At 40.6% G+C, this 22,092-nt stretch overlaps 1 protein-coding gene across 1 annotated transcript in view; it reads right to left on the reverse strand.

Moving 5' to 3' along the window:
* Tspan3 (tetraspanin 3) overlaps nucleotides 1-22,092 on the reverse strand; it is a 23,732-nt gene continuing 1,640 nt past the window's right edge. The window contains exons 2-7 of the mRNA XM_032909484.1: nucleotides 9,976-10,167; nucleotides 9,681-9,755; nucleotides 9,096-9,197; nucleotides 8,178-8,330; nucleotides 7,891-7,974; nucleotides 1-849 (exon numbers count right to left, since the gene is read on the reverse strand). Of these exons, the coding sequence (XP_032765375.1) occupies nucleotides 757-849; nucleotides 7,891-7,974; nucleotides 8,178-8,330; nucleotides 9,096-9,197; nucleotides 9,681-9,755; nucleotides 9,976-10,167 (699 nt within the window). The 3' untranslated portion in view covers nucleotides 1-756. The remainder of the gene's footprint in view (nucleotides 850-7,890; nucleotides 7,975-8,177; nucleotides 8,331-9,095; nucleotides 9,198-9,680; nucleotides 9,756-9,975; nucleotides 10,168-22,092) is intronic.

Raw genomic sequence — 22,092 nt, forward strand, 5'->3', positions numbered from 1 at the left:
TGAGGACTGATACAGAGTTTATTGAATTAAATTTTTCTATTTACAATTGAGATCACATCTACATACTATTTTGCTAGTCTCCATGGGTACATTATCTCTAACGAGTGTAAGACTTATGATGAATGGGTTCAATCACACAGAAACGCACACACTCACACTAACTGCTTTAAAACAGTGCATACATTATAGTCTTCCTATAAAGCCAGCTTTGATTAAAAACCACTAGTTTCAAAGATCAGTCTCTGATTCTGAAGATGAACAAGGACACATACTGTTTGATTCTAAAATCTATGTTAGCCATTTTGTACAATTGCTATGTTATTGTACTACAGTATATATTCTTTAAAAGGACACTGGTGAGCGGCACCAGACAGCTGGCGTCCTCCCTCTTACCCCCAAACCTTTGGCCAAGAGTTCTCATTATGAGGACAAAAAGGGCCCAGTGATACCACAACACAGTCCCATTACTCCTCAGAGGTGAAGAAGCAGGCTACACCCTCCTTTAGCTCTACCATACTACAAAACTTGTAAATGGTTCTGAGATTAAGGGCATGGAGAACCATCTAGAACAAGGGTAAGAAAGCCATAGATGGGTAGGTAAGAAGGTGGGTACATGAAATGCCAACCTGCTGTCCAACACCAGTGTACGTGTGCTTTGACTAGATGAACTCAGGAACCAGCTGCTGCAGGCCTGCTCAATCCACCTTCCAAATCAGAACAAGGACACTACAAATTAGCTCAGGCTCACGCTGTCCGCTATGCGTAGGTCCCACCGGTGATGAGCAGCTCATAGGCAGGGTCTCTACTCCGTCTGCACAGCACAATGCATGCACACAGCATGCCCAGCAGCTGCAGGAGGAAACAGTGTAAGACAAGGCTGACACACCCCTGGCAAATGTATATTTCTGTCTTGGCATTGACATTATCTCAAGCTTTAATGACCCCAAATTGTCAAAAAAACAGTAACAATGATTCAGCAGCATTAATGACATATTTCTTGTCAAGGTCCACTGCTCCTTCATAATTGTCTAGTCCTTCTGGAATAACGTATTAGGATAGAGACATGTCATGTTGTTAAGCAAAAGCATTAAACTAGATTATTAAAGAAAGCTGATTATAAAATTCTTGACCCTCTCTCACAAAACACAAACAGCAACCAAGTCCTCATAGACAGTGAAGGATCTAAGTTATTGAATTTTAAAAGGCAGGGGACTCACCTACAACTCAGGCCGCTTTCCCCAGAGGGCCTGTGGGCACCAGGAACCCCAGGTAAAACCCTGCCCTCTGCCTACCAACTCCCATTAAAGCACACCCAACAGCCCTAAAATACACCAATGCCCTGGATCCATATTCACACACAACTACTGAAGAAGCTACTGGAGCTTTTTTCAGTCCATGACAGTTCTAGGAACCCCAGGGGCAACATTGGCACCCAAAACTTTAGATATCAACAGACCACAAAAACCCCAATTGGAGACACTCTCCTGAAGACTCACGATGGTCGCTGGAACCCCAGTCCACTCAGGCTAGAAGAAATAGAAACCAAGGGGGAAACACCCCCAAACCACCCATCTAACAAAGATAAACTCAGAAACCAGCACCTAAACCTATAATAACTGCAAACCCAGACAACTAGAGGCCAGTGTAGGAACACGGTCAACAAGAGCCCACACAATGTGGCACCAGCACAACCCACTGTCCTACTGCAGCAAGCTCAGGATATTCTAATACAGCTGAAGTACGAGAAAATGATCTTAAATCCAATCTTATGACATGATAAAGGCCTTTAAAGAGGAAATGAATATAATCTTTAAAGAAATCCAGGAAAATACGACCAAAGAGAGGAAGGAAATAAAGCCATTCAAGATCTGAAAATGGAAAAGAAAACACAAACAAAGGAATACTTGAGATGGAAAATCTAGGTAGCCAATCAGGAACTACAGACTCAAGCATCACCAACAGAATACGAGAGATGGAACACAGCCTCTCAGGCGTAGAAGACACGACAGTAGAGACATGGGTCAAAGAAATGTTAAATCCAAAACAAACAAACAAACAAAAAAAACAAACAAAAAAAACCCACAAAACACGCAGGAAATCTGGGACACTATGAAAAGATCAAACCTAAGAATAAAAGGAATAGAAGATTCCCAACTCAAAGGGCCAGAAGACATTTTCAACAAAATCATAGAATAAAATTTCCCTAACCTAAAGAAAGAGATGCCTAGTACAAGAAGCTTACAGAACACCAAACAGATTGAACCAGAAAAGTCCCCACCACCACATAATAATCAAAACATTAAATGTAGAGAACAAAGAAAAGAATATTAAAAGCTGCAAGGAAAGAAAGAAAGTTAATATATAAAGGCAGACCTACTAGAATTATACCCAACTTCCAATGAAGACTCTAAACCAGAAGGACATGGACAAGATGTCTTGCAGACTCTAAGAGAACACCTATGCCAACCGACATAGACTATGTTATACCCACCAAAACATTCAATCACCATAGATAGAAAAACAAGATATTCCACAATAAAACCAAATTTAAACAGTATCTATCCACAAGTCCAGCCCTACAGGAGATACTAGAAGGAATAACCTAGCCCAAGGAGGTTAGTTACATCCAAGAAATCACAGGAAATAAATAATTTCATACCAGCAAAACCAAAATAAGGGAAACTTACACACACACACACACACACACACACACACTCTCTCTCTCTCTCTCTTACACGTACACCATCAAAATGCCAGGAATTACCAATCATTGGTCATTAGTATCTCCCAACATCAATGGACTCAATTCTCCAATAAGAAGACACAAGCTAACAGACTGGATGAAAACAAGATCCATCATTCTGCTGCATACAGGAAATACACCTCGATATCAAAGATAGACATTACGTCAGAGTAAAGGGCTGGGAAAACATTTTCCAGGCAAAAGACCCGAAGAGCAAGCTGATATAGCCAATCTAATAACTAACAAAATAGACTTTCAACAAAAATTAATAAAAAAAAAAAAAGATGAGAAAGGACACTCAAAGGAAAAATCCACCAAGAGGACCTCTCAGTTCTGAATATCTATGCCCCAAATGCAAGGGCAGCCATGTTTGTAACCTCAGCTGAGGACCACAGCTCACTTCACCTCAGCTGGGTAACTTCTGCTGAGGGCCACAGCCTGTACACAAAACACATTTTGTCTAGCTGTTCTTTTATTTCACTTAAGTCAACTTGTACTGACTTAAAGCAATTTAAAAGGCATAACAAAACTCTACTGATTGGAAACAAATCCATTTAACATTAAATCTACTCAGAAACATCTTATTCTCATCATTAAGTATTACAGAACCACTTATGATACTATTATACTAACATTATACTGTCTGCTGAAAATTTGCAACAATAGACTTGGAAATATTATAGGAATACTGTGCTTTAATATTACTTCTTAAAATGAAAAATACCCCCTTGTAATATTCAAGTCATGGGAAGCAATCTACATAAGCCAAGTAAAACACCAAATATAAACTCTGTAAAAAAAAAAAAAAAAAAACAAAAAGGAAAAGAAAAGCACATAAATAAATGCTTACTATATAAAAATTAACTGCCAAAGAAAATGTTCTATGATATTCTATGTAGGTGGAGTGTGAGAAAGTAGGAGAGCTATAAAAAGGAAGATAGGAGGAAATGCTGTGGTACTGAAACCACTTGTCTCCTGTTTGTTTTAATAGTGTTGGAGCTGGAGGGATGGCTCAGTGGTTAGAGTACTTACTGGTCTTGCAGACGACCTCAGTTTGGCTCACAGCTAACCATATGGTGGCTCACAACCAACCATCTGTCACCTGAGTGTGGGGGATCCAACACGCACCGACATGAATGCATGCAAAGCATTCATATACATACAGTAAGTAAACCTTTTTTGTTTTGCCTGCATCGATGCCTGGTGCTCAGAGGTCAGAAGAGAGTGGGATCTCCTGGGACTGGATTCCAGGTGGTTGTGAGCTACAAGATGGGTACTGGAAACTGATTGGGGTCCGGGGCAAGAGAAGCAAGTGCTCTTAACCAGCCCCTGGTGTTTTGACTGTGGTGATGGATACAGATGCCTACTCAGGTCACACAATTGTATAGAACTGACTAAATATATAAATGAGAAACCCGGTTGAAATCAGTAGAGAGATATCCTAGTCATGTTACGGTATAGCTCTGCATGCTGTTATCACTGAAGCTGGGTATAGCAGACAGAGGAGTTCACTGAATTATTTCAAAGTGTAATCTATAATTACTACAAAACAAAAAGCAAGCGCCAAAGCTACATCCTATAAGCTTCTAAATGCCCCAAAATATTGAGTACTTGTCCAGTACAAACTACTACTCAAATTCATGGACATTGAGAGAAATGAGTTGCCTCTATAATAAAAGGGCTAGGGGGATGACGCAGCAGTTAAAGCATTTGCCATGAAAGGAAAAATCACATCCCGTATAAATGCCAGGAGGGCCATCTGTGACCATGGAGGCCAGAAGAAGGCATAAGATTCCCTTGAACTGGAGCTGCAGACAGCTGTGAGTGCCATGTGGGTGCTGGGAATCATACCTGGGTCCTCTGAAGAGCAGCCAGTGCCCTAACCACTGAACCACTTCTCCATCATTGCCCCCCTTCCCCTAATCCCCAGCCTTGGGTCCTCACTTTACCAACTGAGCCATTTCCCTAGCCCAGCCTCTGCCTAAGTCTGCTCCCGATCACTCTACCTTCAGGGTATGCTCGCTGGAAGACTCGGAGAAAAGACTGCCAGTCAGTCTTCCCCATGTTGCCTGTCCAGCACAATCCCTCAACACCTTAACAAAAAAACCTCGACTTGCACTATTATTAGAACTTTAGATACGAAATTCCTAGTTGATCATTTGTCTATTTGCAAAGAAGAGGAACATCATGCTAATTTATAAGCTGACAAGGGATATAAGAAAAAAATCCTAAATTTCTTTCTTATATTAAAAATCCTTTTATAATTAGCTAGGTTTTTCTTTTTCATGGTTCTCTTTCTTTTTGGTCCCACACAAGCCTGGACCATTTAACTAGGCTAGGGCATGGTTAGTAAGTGTTTTCTTAAAGAGACACAGTAAATATTTTAGACGTTGAGCCAAGAAACCTGTTCTCTGTAGGAATCTATTCTCTCTGTTCTACCCACTACAGTGCCAATCTGTCAGTGTTCAATGTTAAGAATGTATAAATCTCATCTGAAAACTCCAATCCTAATGGAGTCAGAGTCCAAGCTTTAGTTTTCCACTGCCTGTGTGATGGACCTACTGCCCTGCTCTTGCCTGTGTAATGGACCTACTGGCCTGCTCTTCCTAATATTGGTGGAAAACAAAGGAGAATGGATCGGAGACTCTATTCTTTTTTGTGTCGTGCTACAAGTACACTGAGTCACTTCTGTCATTCTTACAGTTTTTCACATAGACCACCACCACATCTTGAACATCAAAGCCTTGGAACCTTTACAGACACCCATCATCAGTTTCACACACAGCTGTGTATCTCCTGGGCAACAACAACTGCACAACCACAGAGCGTTTTGCTGCGTTCTAATATGTACAGCTTTGTCATCAAAGTTACCAGACATGCACAGGCCAGACTTCCACTTGGGAAGACTGCTCTAGTTCATTGTTTTTGGATGAATGACTGTGTCTGCACAAACAGTCAAAACGTGGACTACATCCCTGACAAATTACTGCTATGCTGAGCCACAAAGTAAATGTTTAGGATGGCAGAGACCATAGCAAATATGGAGCTAGGCTTTTAATGAATCATTTCATTGCTGTTTGAATACCAGCAAAATAAACAATTGCCCTTTGGCATTTTAGAGGCACTTTCCAGTAAATGTAGTAGCTTCTGCTCGAATATGCAAAGAGCAGGAAGGCCAAACAACATACATTTAAAGTAGCAATTATGTTGGCTTTAGTGTAACAATTAAAAGGTGTCTTAAAATACATTTGAGGATGGAAGCCTACTTAAAGAACTAAAAGCCTTGAAAGACATTCAGAAGCTGGGCTTGGTGATGCACACCTTTGATCCCAGCACTTGAGAAGCAGAGGCAGGCAGATCTCTGTGAGTTTGACACCAGCATGATCTACAGAGTGAGGTCCAGGACAGCCAGGGCTATACAGAGATACCCTGTCTCAGAAAACAAAGAACAAACCAAACAAACAAAATCAAAAACCCCTCAGACGAGTTTGACAGAAAAGCTTTAGAAATAGCTGGCTATTCTCAACTAGACTCCAGATGTTAACCCAACATAACCTGAAGGAAATACTATATAAACCCGAGAATCCAAGAATGTGGACCATTATGCCGCATGCTAGGTGTCTGTCCTTCTAACTTAATAGTTTTCCTATGGAGTTAAGAAATGAGAGTGTATGGTTGATGGAAGGCAATTAAGTAAGCAATGAAGCAAGCACCAGACACTTTTACCAACTTTCACACAGAGACTGTTTTCACTGGCAGAGTAGGGAAAACAGATGCCAACAATGAACCGCACTCCCCGTGTGTGCCAGCTGATGTCAAGGGCTTCTTTTCTGCATGACAGTATATGTCTAAAACAAGTCCACAAACATAGAGAAGGCTAGAGCCTCAGTGTTTACTGGTAGATCTTTTCTAGAAACTGTTCCCTTTAGAAGAGACTAGTATTAAAGGTCTGTGTGTGTGTGTGTGTGTGTGTGTTACACACACATTCTTCAAGGAATCGGGCACAACATGTACACCCGTTATGCCAGATAGGCTAAGACTACTTAAGCCCAGAAATTTGGAGCCAGCTGAGATTGTGTACCAAGTGGCTACCTCAAAACAAATAAATAGATGGCTCAATGGTTAGAGCCACTGGGCAGTCTTCCAGTGAACCCACATGGTGGCACATAGCCAGCTATACCACCAGCCCCAGGGGATCTAGTCCCCTCTTCTGGTTTCCACTGGTACCAAGCACGTGCATGATACCTAATATACATGGTACCAAGATATCCACATAGACAAAACACTCACATATATAAAATAAGGTAAAATAGAAATAACTTTTAAAAAAATTACAAGTAAGGATTTGAAACATAAGTTCAGTGGGAATGTACTTGTCTGGCAAACATTGGATTCTAGGTTTGATTTCCAGTACAGCAAAAATAAATTTAAAAAGTAAAAACAACCCTCAAGAACAGAAAAACAAGCAGCAGAAAGTGAAGCGGTAAAAACACTGATGTGAAAGCTGTCCATCCCAAACTGAAATACACCAGTATTTTAAAAGAGTTTTGTCAGAAACCTCCCAGGAATGCCCCACTGTGATGGTCTGAATGCACTTGGCTCAGGGAGTGGCACTATTAGAGGTGTGGCCTTGTTGGAGTCCGTGCATCACTATGGGTGTGGGCTTTAAGACCCTCATCCTAGCTGTAGAAGTCAGTCTTCTGCTAGCTGCCTTTGGAACAAGAGGTGGAAATCTCAGCTCCTCCAGCCCCATGGTGTCCATTCTGGATGCCGCCATGTTCCTGCCTGGATGATACTGGACTGAACCTCTGACCTGTAAGCCAGCACCAATTAAATGTTGTCCTTATGAGAATGCCTTGGTCATGGTGTCTGCTCACAGCAGTAAATCCTAACTAAGATACCTTTGATGTAAATTTTTTTTCTTTTTTGAATGATGCCCTCGTTAATCAATTCAGGAAAATAAGGCATAGAGTCTCCTCACGCAATCCCTCCCATAAAGATCACTATAGTTTCTTTAAAGCATTCTGGGCTTTTGGAAACTGCTGGCTGGTGCATGAAGATTCACTCTGCTTAGTAGCTAAAGCTATTTCAGCTGACACAAGAGGACAAACTACCTCTGACAACAGCTGCTTGGCTACTCTGCTTACCTGAATAGCTGCAAAGGCCAAGGCTGCCCAGATAACATGCATCAGGATTTCTTGTAGCTTCTTCACAACAAGAGCCTCGCAGCCCTGGGAACACACAGCCTGGTTAGACTTGTCTTTGAAGAGAAAGTTGCAGACACACAGATTGCTACTCATTGGCAACAACGGAAAGGAGAACTACTGATCAAAGCTGTTTACAAATGGGCACTTAAAACAAAAGACAACACAGTTATTCAAAGGACTGAAAAAGTCAGGTGGGGACTAGAGTGTGAAAACCAGATCAAACTTACCTCAGCATAGAGGTCGGAGGGGTTGGCCAGGCTGCCATTACAGCTTTTGGCAGTCTCTCTGCAGCAGCTAAGAGGAACACTCTGGTTTTTTGTTTCTTTGAACCAATCTGTATTTTCCCAGTCTGAATAGTTATGAATTCCACAACAGTGCAACTGGATAAGAGAGAGATTCCTCAGGTGATGCAGGTGTCGGCTGAGCTTCAGGCAGAGCTTTAACAAGCTACTCCAGGTCAGTGACACCCAGCAGAGCTGTCTACAGTGAGTGAAGAGCACACATCTGTGCCGTCCAGCATGTAGCCACTAGACACACTGGGGATGAACTGAACACTAAAACCTGGTTAGTGTGACTGGAGATGAATTTTCAAATTCAATTTAGATGTCATTATAAGTTCCAAGATCTATACTTGAAAAGTACATCACCTAAAAGAGTTTCTTACTAAGAAATCTTCGGATCTTCGTTGGGGGTGTGGGGTGGAGCTGACTATTTTACATATTGTATATGTGTGTGGATATGGGCATGCAAGTGCAGGTTAACTATGGAAGCCTGCGGTTGTGCCCTAAAACGAGAGTTGCAGGTGGTTGGAAACTGTCCAACAAGGATACAGGGAACGAAACTCAGATCCTCTGCAAAATAATACATGATCCTAACCACTGAGCTGTTTCAGCCTATTCAGTTGAATTAAATATCATTTCCAATGGCAAAATGCTTAACAAGTTTTGTTTGAAATGGGTGTGACTTACTTTAAGCAAATAAAGCAAAAAATGTTGAATAAGACTGGTGAAAAGCAGTGAATGTGGAAGCAGGGCTGTGGACATGCTCTTACAGCTGTGGGGTTAGTTCGTCCTGGCTGTGAAGGTTCACACAACCCACATGACAGGAGAGCTAGTGTCGGTGTGGACACCGTCAGGGAGGCTCACCTGTCTCTGCACATAGTCAATAGCACGGCTGGCAGCATCAGAGTTGGTCCCGTTGTAGGTCTTATACACTTTCTGAATGCTACGATCAACCTCATTCTCCACCTGAATCAACAAAGATTCCATCCCTCAAAAACACTGCTCTACTAACATCAGCCAAGGTATGTTTGCAAGATTCCAATATATTCTGTATGTACACTTACAGCAAGAAAAAGACTTCCTGTTCCATTTAGATTCAAATAGTTCAGATCTATGACATCACACAGGCTAATAGCTTTCAAAAAGTCTATGCAAAGAAATCTAGCATAACAAGTCACTCAAAAGGGACAAGCATCTATGTACTGGGCAGATGTCCCACAAGTATCTATCAAATGTCTAAATAAAAAAATACATCAGCCCTCATCTATATTGAGAAAAGAAGTTTTATAAGTAAATGCCAATTAATCTTAGATGTATTAAAGCAGCAGTTTCACTGAAATAAAACAATGAAAATGCTGACTTTGGTCAACTGAACCTGTTTTACTTTACCTGGAAAGCTTAAGCCAACTTTCAGAGCACTAGGTGAATGAGGCACAGGGGACAACATACCTTTGCTCTGTACACATATCCCAAAACCACAACTACTACTTCTGTGACGAAAACCAAGAGCAGGATGAAGACAAACTGTAAAGAAAACACCAGAAAAGAAAGTTCTAAATAGTCTCTACATTAAAAAAAACTTACATGGGACAGTCTCCAAAGGTTTAAGGCATGTGTTAATAACTCTGGTATAAGTTATAAGAACAAGGCACCTACATCTACAGAACTTCCTCTCAATCCAAGATAGAGAACCAGATAAACAGCCCTCCTAGTCCAGCCCGTGAAGAATGAAGTGCTAACTTACCGTGGCCAGCCCACAGCGGCTCTCCCGGATTGTAGCACAGCAGCCGATCAGGCCAATGATGAAGAGCAAGGCCCCTACGGCCATGATCACCACGGCAGGGAAGAGCGTGTACACATCCTCAAAGAAGTGGTCATAGTCGTCGTAAGTGATGAAGACATAGGCTCCCACGTAGCAGAGGATGCCAGCCGCCCCCTGTAAGAGCAGTGAAAACACTGGGTCTCACTCACAGCTTCTATGCTCTCTTTTTTTCTGAGAGTGTGTCTGTGTATCCCAGCGAACCCTGAATTGCTGCTCTTCGTGCCTCCACTTCAAGAGTGGGGCTGCAGTGGGCACTACCACCCGCCTTAGCTCAGGTGGTGCTGGGCTCCATCCAGGGCTCTGCTCATATGATACACACATTCTACCACTGAGCTGTCTTCAACCCAGGAGGTTATTAATTCCATCATTCTTAAATCAGTAAAGCTAGAACATTCCTGATTCATTATTGAAATTCCTTGGACACTTGGGAGTCATGGGAGCTGGAACACTTAAAGGGAAGATGGGCGCAGAAAGACTTATTCCAGCTCCAGGCCCCTTCATGCAGTCTCCATCACTTTTGGTTCGTTAGCCTTAGGCCCCAGCTCTATGCACACACACACACAGTTCCAAGCTATGCTAAGCTGTTTGCTCTAAGGAGCAGAACTCAGTGTTTTAATGCAAGTATGATTACTCCATCTTTGAAAACGTAAACATATAAATCTTCAAGCTAGTGCAGTTCCCACAATAACATTAATGACTTATAATCCTCTGAACCTAAAAACTCAGTCTGGGGGTTGGGGATTTAGCTCAGTGGTAGAGCGCTTGCCTAGGAAGCACGAGGCCCTGAGTTTGGTCCCCAGCTCGAAAAAAAAGAAGAAGAAAAAAAAAAAAAAAACTCAGTCTGAGGCTGGAAGGTTCAGTGCCTGGACACCACAGACCTATCATAGCACAGCAGTACAATCACATCTGGAGACGGTGGCTCCGGTCACCTGATTTATACATGAACACAAGCATACACACACACACACACACACACACACACACACACACACACACACACACACGCACGCACACACACACGCACCCCACACCCACTTGGTTTGTTTTTGAGACAGAGTTTCTCTGTGTAGGCCCAGCCTGGCCTCAAACTGAGACCCACCAGCCTCTGCCTCCCAGGCCCTGGAATTAAAAACGTGCACCACCACCGAAGCTCACAATTTTTTTTCTAATGCAAAGAAACTTCAGGGAGTGCTCTAGGTGTCGCCTACCCACCAGCCTTATTTGTGTACTCAAACTATTCTTCAAAAATTGAATATACTAATTGAGAATAATAAATAAAAATGAGAATAAAGAGTTGTTTAACATCATCTCTCCTCCACTTCCTTTTCTTCTCTTCCCTGGCTACAGATAATTCCCTTCTCATCACAGGGTTTTCAGCTCCAAGGTGCTGCTGTCACACCTCACTTCTGCCTGGAGTCCCAGCAAACTACCCTTTGTCACCTTACAGAAGCACATGTCTTAATCTGGTCAACCCCTCAACCTTAATCCCTGACTCTCCCCTTTCCCCTAATACGTTCTTTATGTTACTATTGTTAAAAATATGAACAGGGCAAGGCCTAACTTGCATGAGGATTATGAAAATTTTTTTTTTTTTCCGGAGCTGGGGACCGAACCCAGGGCCTTGTGCTCGCTAAGCAAACGCTCTACCGCTGAGCTAAATCCCCAACCCCTATGAAAATTTTAATAATCTAAATTGTTCTGTCTGCTTTGCATTCTGAAGTCTTCACCCTTCATATATTGCAAACAAAATTGACATACACATCCCCTCACTTCTTCACCAACCACTCCATTGCAGTCTTACTAATTCAGAGGCAGCCTAAGGATCACTGCTTCCTCATGGAAGCTATTCTTTTTTAAACCCTCTGCATATTAAATGGCTGTTGGTTACGATATTTTTTTTAAAGATTTATTTATTTTATGTAGCTGAGTACTCTATCTGCATGTATACCTACCTACATGCCAGAAAAGAGCATCAGATCCCATTACAGATGGTTGTGAGCCACCATGTGGTTGCTGGGAATTGAACTCAGAACCTCTGGAAGAACAGTGTGCTCTTAACTGCTGAGCCGTCTCTCCAGCCCCATTAAGGAGGGCCATTCTCAACTATTAACCCTTCATCCATTCACATATTAGCAAACACAAACAGGGTGTTTTCCATAATGGCTGCAGTTTAACTTTTTTTTTAAGCCATGGGGTTGGGGTTGGGTTTTTCCTAGACAAGGTTTCTCCATGTAGCCTTGGCTGTCCTGGAACTCCCTTTGTAGACTGGGCTGGTCTCAAATTCATACTTCATTTCTTATATACCTCCTGGGCACAAATTGTGCCTGTTTCTTTCAGTCATACGCCACCTTATGTATCCATTCAAACAGCGCCTGGTGCAAGTGGGTATCAAAGTTTACAGAGAAAACCTCACGGTAACCTCCAGCTCTACATAAAGGAAGGCTGGCTATGGCTGGCTTGTACATATTTCCTCACCAGTCCAGCCAATGCTCACAGCTGTCAGTCCACTATTCAAATACAACTTGGAAACTAATTGTTTACTGATTCTGATGGCCACCACCTCTAGGACAGATTGCTAAGTTGTAATTACTAGCTTACCATTAAAACAAACACTACACTAAGAGCTACCGGGCCTGTTGGATTCGCCTACTGATTTGCTTTTGGGGTATGTCACAGTGAGATGAGCAAAAAGATAGACCCTAACAGTCTGGAAATGTGTGAAGTCTTTGACAATAAAGATGAGCCCTAACAATCTGGAAGTGTGTGGAGTCTGTAACAATGAAGATGAGCCCTAACAGTGTGGAAGTGTGTAGAGTCTGTAACAATGAAGATGAGCCCTAACAGTGTGGAAGCATGTAGAGTCTGTAACAATGAAGATGAGCCCTAACAGTGTGGAAGTGTGTAGAGTCTATAACAATGAATGCTCTTTTTTAAACATTTTCTTAACTATTATTTATGTTATATAGTCACAAATATACATATATAATGCATCTTACTAAAGCAAATAATTCAGTCTTCAAATTGAATTAAATCTTAAACATGAATTAATTAAATTGTGCCAATTGCTTTCATTAAGCACACTTTACACAAGAACTGATCCAAATTACAAATAAAAATCAAATATTGTTCAAAATGAGCTCACTGGAGAGATGTGTACTGCACTTCCAGAGGATGACAAGTTTGGTTCCCAGTATCCACACTGGGTGGCTCAAAACTGTCCATAACACCTATTCTTGTTCTGGGCAATCTAGTGCCCACTTCTGGTCTCCACGGGCAACTGCATCCACACGTGCACACGCCACATACGTCTACATAATTAAAAGTAAATCCCTTAAAAGTAATTCAATGTTTTAAAAGTTTCTATTTAAGCATAGTGTTCTAACATATTGTGTCATTGGGCCCAGCTAGTAGGATAAAGTTTTAGCCTAGATAAATCTGAATAAAAAAATGTAACAAGAAGATAATGGTACTCCAAAGTTAATATAAAGTACAGGGTACTGAGGACCCACCTGCATTTTAGAAATAAAATAATGAGTTTTTAATCTGAAAAGGTTTCTGTGAAACTCGCACTTAGTATGCCTGGAATGGCCAAGTGACGTGTCGCTCAGGCTCCTCTCTGACCAGAGTGACGCACCATCTAAAACTAAGTGTGAGAAGGCAGCAGAACAAATCAAAACTAAATGCAAGAAAAGCCCAGCGGAGGCACAGCCTGAGATCGCACTTGTAAACACTGCTTACTGTCTGAAAGGTGACAGATGATTCAGTCTGTGCTGCAAACCATCGACAGGCAGTTCTCGAGGGAGAGAGTATAACAGTGTCCATTCTTCAACATCAGTAGGAAGTAACACAGCAGTTAGTCACAGAGTGTGTGCACTCACTGCTGACAGGACTGTATGAACAGGAGTGCTGTCTCTTCCAGATGACTTTTGAAAACAGAGTAATTGTTCACTTCAAACAGTGGCTGAATAACCTAAATAATGTTAAGTACCTGCCTTAATGACAATCAAGAGAGCTGAACTAACAAGGTAAATAATTTGCAAGGTCAGTTGCAGGGAGGAACACAGTAGTTCCTACCAGTGATGGAAAGTCTGTAGTCAGTTTGGCTCTTAATGCAGATGTGACATTACTTAAAAAGCAACAGAAAATTAAAAGGTGAGCTTGGTTAAATCCTGTTTGCGGAGCACTGATGAGATTGGATCAGGACTTTGCCAACAAAGCAGCTACAGAGGAGAGGAGAGGAGAGGATGGAGGAGGGGAGGGAGGAGGATGCAGTAGCAGGCAAAGCAATGTGGAGCTTAGAAGCTGCTGAGTAGTCTGTCAGAGTTGAGAGAATCTGGGTCTATAAGGAGGATCTGTGCCAGGGCAGGGTAGTAAAAATAACCTTCCTTTTTACAAAGAAGTAAAGGGAAATTCAGGGGAAAGGCTGAGGTTTTTTGAAAACAAAAACCGTTCTTTCAATTTGCCCATGTTTTAAATTAAGTCATGGAAGTTTAAAGCTTTAGGCAGGCTGGTGTTTTTCTGTTAACTGAACTGCTCCTCCGTAAACTGAGCTACTGTTCGGTTTCAAACACATGACACTATTTTTCTTTTTAGTCTTTCTCTACATCTACACAAATGTGAATGTATTCAAGTAAGAAGTTTCATTCTTAAATAACATTGCTGTCTGGATATTTACAAACTAAGGCTGGTGTTTTTTGTTTGAGTGAAGGTTAACTCCTCTATGGGGGATGGAGGAGAGATGGGGCAGTGAAATCCTAAAACCCACACAATTAGTTCCTTCTTTTTCATCAAGCACTCTGAAACCTGCCTCTGGAAACATCCCATAGAACATGTGAATGAAAAGGGAGGCAAAGTCACTGTGGGAATGGGCTATTAACAGACACAGGGATCATGTTTATAACTGGCAAAAATGAGGGCCAACTCAACTTCCCCTCAAAGCCCAGGGCCTAATGATTCTGTGTCCCTACATAAACTGCTCCTTTAGAGTGATTTTTGCCTCAAAGAATCAACTGGTAAAGAATAGGAATTTGGGAGGAAGAAATAGTCAAGTGAGAAACTGGTTAGAAACTGCTATGTAGGGGTTGGGGATTTAGCTCAGTGGTAGAGCGCTTGCCTAGGAAGCACAAGCCCCTGGGTTCAGTCCCCAGCTCCAAAAAAAAAAAAAAACAAAAAAAACAAAAAAAAACCTGCTATGTACTCTAAACACTGTAAAAAGCAATACTTCAAAACAGGGGAGAACCAGAAACTTCAACATATATACACATTTTAGTATTAATTCTGAGTTTGTGAAGCCATATTAGATTTATATATACCTCACTACTTTCCTGCAAGGAATTTATTGGCAATTCTGTACAATTCGTTTCCAGAAGAAATTTTCCCTCCTGCCATTAAAACTACCTAAGAAATCATATATCTTTGTGTTTTATCAGCCTTATTACTCTGGTAAAATGGCTCAGGTCACTAAGCACAATTTACTCATTTACTAAGTCTCAAGCAAACATATTTCACTTACTCTCTCACCATCTTTCCAAGAACAACCAGGAAAAGAGAAATCAGGGCTGCCTATGCACAAGACCTTGTAAAGCTACTGAGATAACATTTTCTCCTTGACAAGTTGGTAGTAATGAAGTAAAGTGGGATTCAACTTATACCAGAGGGAGTAGAGTGGTAAAAATGTATCTTTGGGGTTGAAAAAACAATGGCAACACATATCAACTTTAGTATTTATACCTATTAAAAAAAAAAAAAAAAAGTATCTTTCTGAAAAGAAATCTATCAAAGTACATAAGATGGAAACAAAGACTTGTACATTTGTCAAACCAACACCATAAAATGGTAACAGCAAAAGCAAAACCCCAAACCCTAAGAGGTGAGCTTGCATTTGTAGCCTGGAAACACTCTGAGACTGTAACTTAGTATATTTACTGGGAGGGGAAGGACTACACATCTTAGTGCAAAAACATTCTAAAGAAAAAGTATACTGTCTGAGTGATACAATTATGTGTTTAGTTGTTTCCAATATATTTAAGTTTTCATATACACGCACATTCCTACACAAATGCAAAATACCTTTAAAATTATGTCTGAAATTAAGACTATATTGTGTGGGGCTTTTTTCCAGATCAATTCCTAGATCTATCTGCCCTTAAACACATAAAATAGGTAGGTTTCTCTTTAGTCCTACACTTTGGGCTAGAGAGATGGCTCAGTGGTTAAGAACTCTGACTGTTCTTCCAGAGGTCCTGAGTTCAAATCCCAGCAACCACATGGTGGCTCACAACCATCTGTAATGGGATCTGATGCCCTTTTCTGGCGTGTCTGAAGAGAGCAGTAGTGTATTCACATACATGAAATAAACAATAAGTGTTTTCAATCCCACATTTTAGGTGCCTGTCAACTGCTTCCATTTACTGTTATTTTTAGGTTTGGTTTTGATTCACCCTTTAGATATTTTCTGGTGAATACTTCTTTATTTGATCATATTACTAAAAAGAAAACTTTGTCAAAGCCTACATGCAGTGCCAATAAGCTACTTTAGCAATCAGTATCACTGACACCACTGCCATTATTCTTTTTTTTTTTTTTTCTTTTCTTTTTTTTTCGGAGCTGGGGACCAAACCCAGGGCCTTGTGCTTGCTAGGCAAGTGCTCTACCACCGAGCTAAATCCTAACCCCTTTTTAAAAAAAAAAAAAAAAAAAAAAAGATTTATTCATTTATTATATATAAGTACACTGTAGCTGTCTTCAGATATACCAAAAGAGGGCATCAGATCTCTTTACAGATGGTTGTGAGCCACCATGTGGTTGCTGGGAATTGAACTCAGGACCTCTGGAAGAACAGTAGGGGCTCTTAACCACTGAGCCATCTCTCCAGCCCCACTGCCATTATTCTTAAATATATTAATCCTTTTAAGCTGTTACCCTGTTGACATTACAAAGGTTATTATCCTCAATTCTAACGAATTTTTACTTTTCATTTGGACTTTTATATTTATTGTTGATCCAATTAATCCAGTGTATGCCTACCTCCAATTGAAAGCCCCAAATTTCAAGCCACAATGAAACCGGAGACAGACTAATTGCCACTAGCTAATTATTGCAACAGTGTAGACACTGGCTATTTCCAGGCCCACAGGCTCCAAGGGCCAGCTGCAAATCATGGAGTTCTAACTTGTGTTTTGAGACTCTTGGTTGCTGCATCTCACTCTAACTGTATAAAAAGTCAGTTATTACTTTGGGAGTCTGGACTACTTAAGCTTTATCATGTTAGAGTCTAGCTATGTGTTTACATGAGTAACAGCAACAAAGTAAACTACACATTGTCAACTACAGTCTTCTTCAAGTAAAAATGAATACGTAAACACAAAAAAGTTCTCATCTACTGACTGATAAACTACTTAAAAGGATATGAGGGAGGAGGAGGAATAGGAAGAAAGATTTTTTTCAAGCTAAATATTAACTTATAAGAAATTGACAATTTATAGTTCTGAATCTACTAATTATGTTTGATAACCACTAAGATCACATTTCTAAAGAAAGACCCACCCATGGATATAAATGGGTGCCCAGAGGATATCATTGCTACCTAAATTCAGTTAATGTATAGTCTCAGCTCTCCTCTCTCTCCATTCAGTTCTTCTCTGATTCCTTCAAACCATTTCAGTTCAGAGGACTGTGACATTCACCTTTGTATTTCTGAGGCAGGCAAGATCACATTTCTAAAAGAAAAGATTCACCCTATGGTATATAATGGGTGCCCAGGAGATTCCCATTAGGCTCTAACAGAGACCTTTCCAGCTATTTCTTTCTATATACCCATTCAGTACCAAGACTTATGGAATTTTCTGGGGAAACAAAACAAAACCACTACCTAGAATCAGATTCTATGGGATAAAATTCATTAAAATACTTCAAAGAAATATTCTAAAAGACAAAACTTTTGTTGTTTTGTTTTTTGGGTTTGTTTGTTGTTTCTAAATTCAGACAGGGTTTCTCTGAGTAGCCCTGGCTACCAGGCTGGCTTTGAACTCAGAGATCCACCTGTCTCTGCCACCCAAGTGCTGGGACAAAAGACATATACTACCACCATCCAGTTCTAAAAAGGTAAATATTCTAAAGAGATGGAAAACTTCCTCAAATTGTGATCAAGAGATCTCCCGAGGGCTCTAAGTTCTACCTCAATCAGTGGTTTTCAACCTGTAGATCACAACCACTTTGGGGGTCATAAATCAGATATTCATGTTACAATTCATAACAGCAGCAAAATTAGTTCTGAAGTAGCAACAAACTTAATTTTATAGTTGAGGCTTACCACACCATGGGGAACTGTACTAAAGGGTTGCGGCATTAGGGAGGTTGAGGCCCAGTGCCCTAAATGATTGCTCAGGCATGACCAAGAATGCAGTGGGGTCAGAAATCCTTTCATGTAAAATATAAAAAGTAGAAGAGGCTGAATATGAGGGGTGTACGCCTTTAATGCCAGTACTAAGGAGGCAGACAGAGTTGAGTTCCAAGACACACAGAGAAACCCTATTTTTCAAAAACAGAAAAAAAGTTAAACATATTTCCAGTATGCACCATGATTTGCTTCCTGACAAAATTAAACTTCTTTCTCTAACAAACTGAAAACCTATTTCAATAAACAACCTGTTGGCTGAGATGTGCTATACTAACAATATTTTTAGAATAGTCACCCAGACAGAATGAGCCCAGGAACCAGAAAAGCATGTCAGGATCTCAATGTATACCACTGACATTACCTACAGGACACAGGACATGTCAGAAACACAATGGGTGGTTTGTTGCAAGAGTGGGAAATATTTTTCTCTTGTAAATTTTTTATTTTAAAATTGTCTATTTTTATTTTATATACATATATTTTGTCTGCATGTATATCTATGTACCACACCCATACCTGGTGCCCTCAGAGGTAGAAAAGGTCATTCATTAGATTTCCTGGAACTAGAGTTGTGGAGAGGGTTTCAAGGCACCATGAAGGTGCTAGGAATAGAACCTGGGTCCTTTACAGGAGCAACAACTCCTTTTACTGCTGAGCCATCTCTCCAGCCCCTTTCACTATATGTTCTTAACTAAGAACACTGAAGTATAACCTATATGCCCTTACTTAATAATTTGAACATGCTAAGTATACCCTGGCTTTAGGACCTAGCTACTCCTTCAGTACTGAATTCCTTACCTCTCTTACAATCACCCCTAAACTGGCTTCTTCTCTTCTACCCTGAACTGTACTTCCTCAGAGAAGCCTCTGCCAACCTCAAGCTGTCACCAAGTCACATCCACGCCCTGGTTTAGCTCGCTGGTACTTTTACAGCCTGTCTTGCTCCACTTGAAAGTTCTGTAAAAACTTTTTTGTAAGAACAGGTATGCAAATGTTCATATTTGCTTAACAAAGCAATTCTCCTTATAGACATTTACACAGAGAAATACATTATTTTTTAAAACAGGAGACATTTTATATAGCTTCCAGCCTCTCTATACAGAGGTTATTTCCCATGAATAAATGATGCTAGCACAGGTAGACAGTCTGGCTGGACTTCTCCCTAAACCACAAGCTGTTGTGGTGTTACTATTCCTTCTCATTACAGATGAAACACAGCAAACAAAACAGGCACGCAAGATTAGCAGGTCTACAAGCATGGCAGAGTTTCTCTTATAGCCCCTGGAAAGCCTAACAAATGCGTGCAAAGTAAATCTTGAATCCTACCTGATCTCTGTACAAAGGTGTCTATTATACCGGTGTTACAACAGCCTTCAAATGTAGGCTTTTACCTCAAACCCATGTAACCTTTTATACATGCTCATGAGTCAAGCACTAATACTCTTATATTTAAAGTTACACTGCTCCATATAAACAGAAGATTCGGGGTTGGGGATTTAGCTCAGTGGTAGAGCGCTTGCCTAGGAAGCGCAAGGCCCTGGGTTCAGTCCCCAGCTCAAAAAAAAAAAAAAAAAAAAAAAAAGAACCAAAAAAATAAATAAATAAATAAACAGAAGATTCAGAACTGGAGAGATGGCTCAGAGATTAAGAGCACTGGCTGGTCTCCCAAGACCCGTGTTCAATTCCCAGCACCAACAATGCAGCTCCCAGTTGTCCTGAACTCCAGTTCTAGGGGATCTGACATTCTCTTCTGGCCTCCATGGACACCAGGCATAGAAATGGTGCAGACATACAAACACCCACACACTTAACATTTTAAATGTTTAAACATTTTTAAAGTGCTGAGTTGCTATTATTAAAAAAAAAAAAAAAAAAAAAACCTCATCCAAAACTATCATTCAAGCTATAACCACTAATATCCTAGGAATTTGCTGAAGAGAATTTCAGAAATAGCCACCAAGACTCACTACTTGTATTCTATCCTTGGGCCCACATGGTATGAGAGAAACTCCTTGCAAGCCATCCTCTCACCTATGCACAAGCATGTTGTGGGATGTACATATGTATTACTATATGCATGCTCACACACAGAAGACAAAAGCAATGGGATCTCCTTTAAGAGATACACTGTACAAACTACACTAAATCTACATTAGCAGTTTTGGCAGTCAGATTATTTAAAGCCCGAGTACTGGGCAAGACTGTATTTCCATATCACAGGCCTCTGGACAGACTGCCAAAGGAACCAGTATATCAAGATATAAGGCTCTGCCAAAGCAATTAAACTTTAGCACTTAGCGAGGATCAGTCAGTACCAATAGTGAGATTTGGTATGAACAAGCTGCCCAGGGAAATCTAAACTGGATCGACTTGATGTGCTCTGTCTGTACAGAGGATCCTTAACCTTCTTCCAGTTACACATTTCTGGGTTTATAAGGAGGGAGGGGCCACCTATAAGAACACACTTGATACAAACTCAAGAATGTATTCCAACTTCTCAAGATGAATCTATTAACAATTCAATGCACTTCCTCCTTGACTTAAGCTCTTCAGCAGGTGAGCTATATAGTTTAAGTGTGGGTACAGTTTCTAAACATTAATGTGAAAGTCAGTATATTTAAGAGAAAAGAACCTCTAATATGGCCTAACAACTGTCATCCCTAACCCCATGCTCTTTCCAAGCCTCTTGAAGGCACAACTTCCTCTAACACCACAGACTCTAGCAATGGGACAACCTGGGTTTGAACACTGGCCCTGCCACTTCTTGAGTGTGCTGTCTAAACTCCCTAAGCTCAGACGCTGTCACCAGTGCCAAATTATACTCACCTAAGTTATCACAATGACTACTAGCAAGCAGAAAGCTCTCAACGGTTATTAATACTGTCAGACTGCAATAGCTTGCCTACAAGCTAATAATGTCAGGAGATAGGCTAAAATACTGCTGTCTCCCTTATACTGCACTGTATTTTCCCCCATTTTCTGCTTAACTTCCTTCTCAACACTCACAAAAGTTTTACTGTTACTCAGATAAAAGGTATACTGTATGAACAACAGGATATTGGCCTCAGCAAAACTAAGACATTCACAACATAACTTTCCATGGAGTGAATATATTTGTACATTTTCCAAAGATTCATAAGCAAGAATTAACTGGTATATATATATATAATTTATATATATAATGTGTATTATATATATAAACTGATATATATTATATATAATTTTTTAAAGAAAACCGTGGCTGTATTTCCAGCATTTTCTCAGATTAACACACATAGGCTTTGAGTGTGAATGGCCTAGACTTCACCTAATAAATATTCTTCAAAACCAAATACTTAGAGCCATAAACCCACAAGGAACTCTTATGACTACAAATATCCACCTCAAGCCAGACATTGTGGCATACACCTTTAATCTCAGCACTTAGGTGGCAGAGGCAGAGGCAGATGGATCTCTGAGTTGGACACCAGCCTGGTCTACATAGTGAGTTCTAGGGCAGCTAGAACCTCACAGTAAGGCTCTGTCTCAAAATAAACAAAAGTTTCTGTCTCTTGGGGGGTCTCATTAGCTACAAAGTGTTTTTCGCTTGGGGAATCTCTGGAAAAAATATTTTCCCTTTTAAACAGGCATGCAATTTAAAG

The sequence above is a fragment of the Rattus rattus genome, chromosome 8 (assembly GCF_011064425.1).
Source record: "Rattus rattus isolate New Zealand chromosome 8, Rrattus_CSIRO_v1, whole genome shotgun sequence".
NCBI lineage: Eukaryota > Metazoa > Chordata > Mammalia > Rodentia > Muridae > Rattus > Rattus rattus.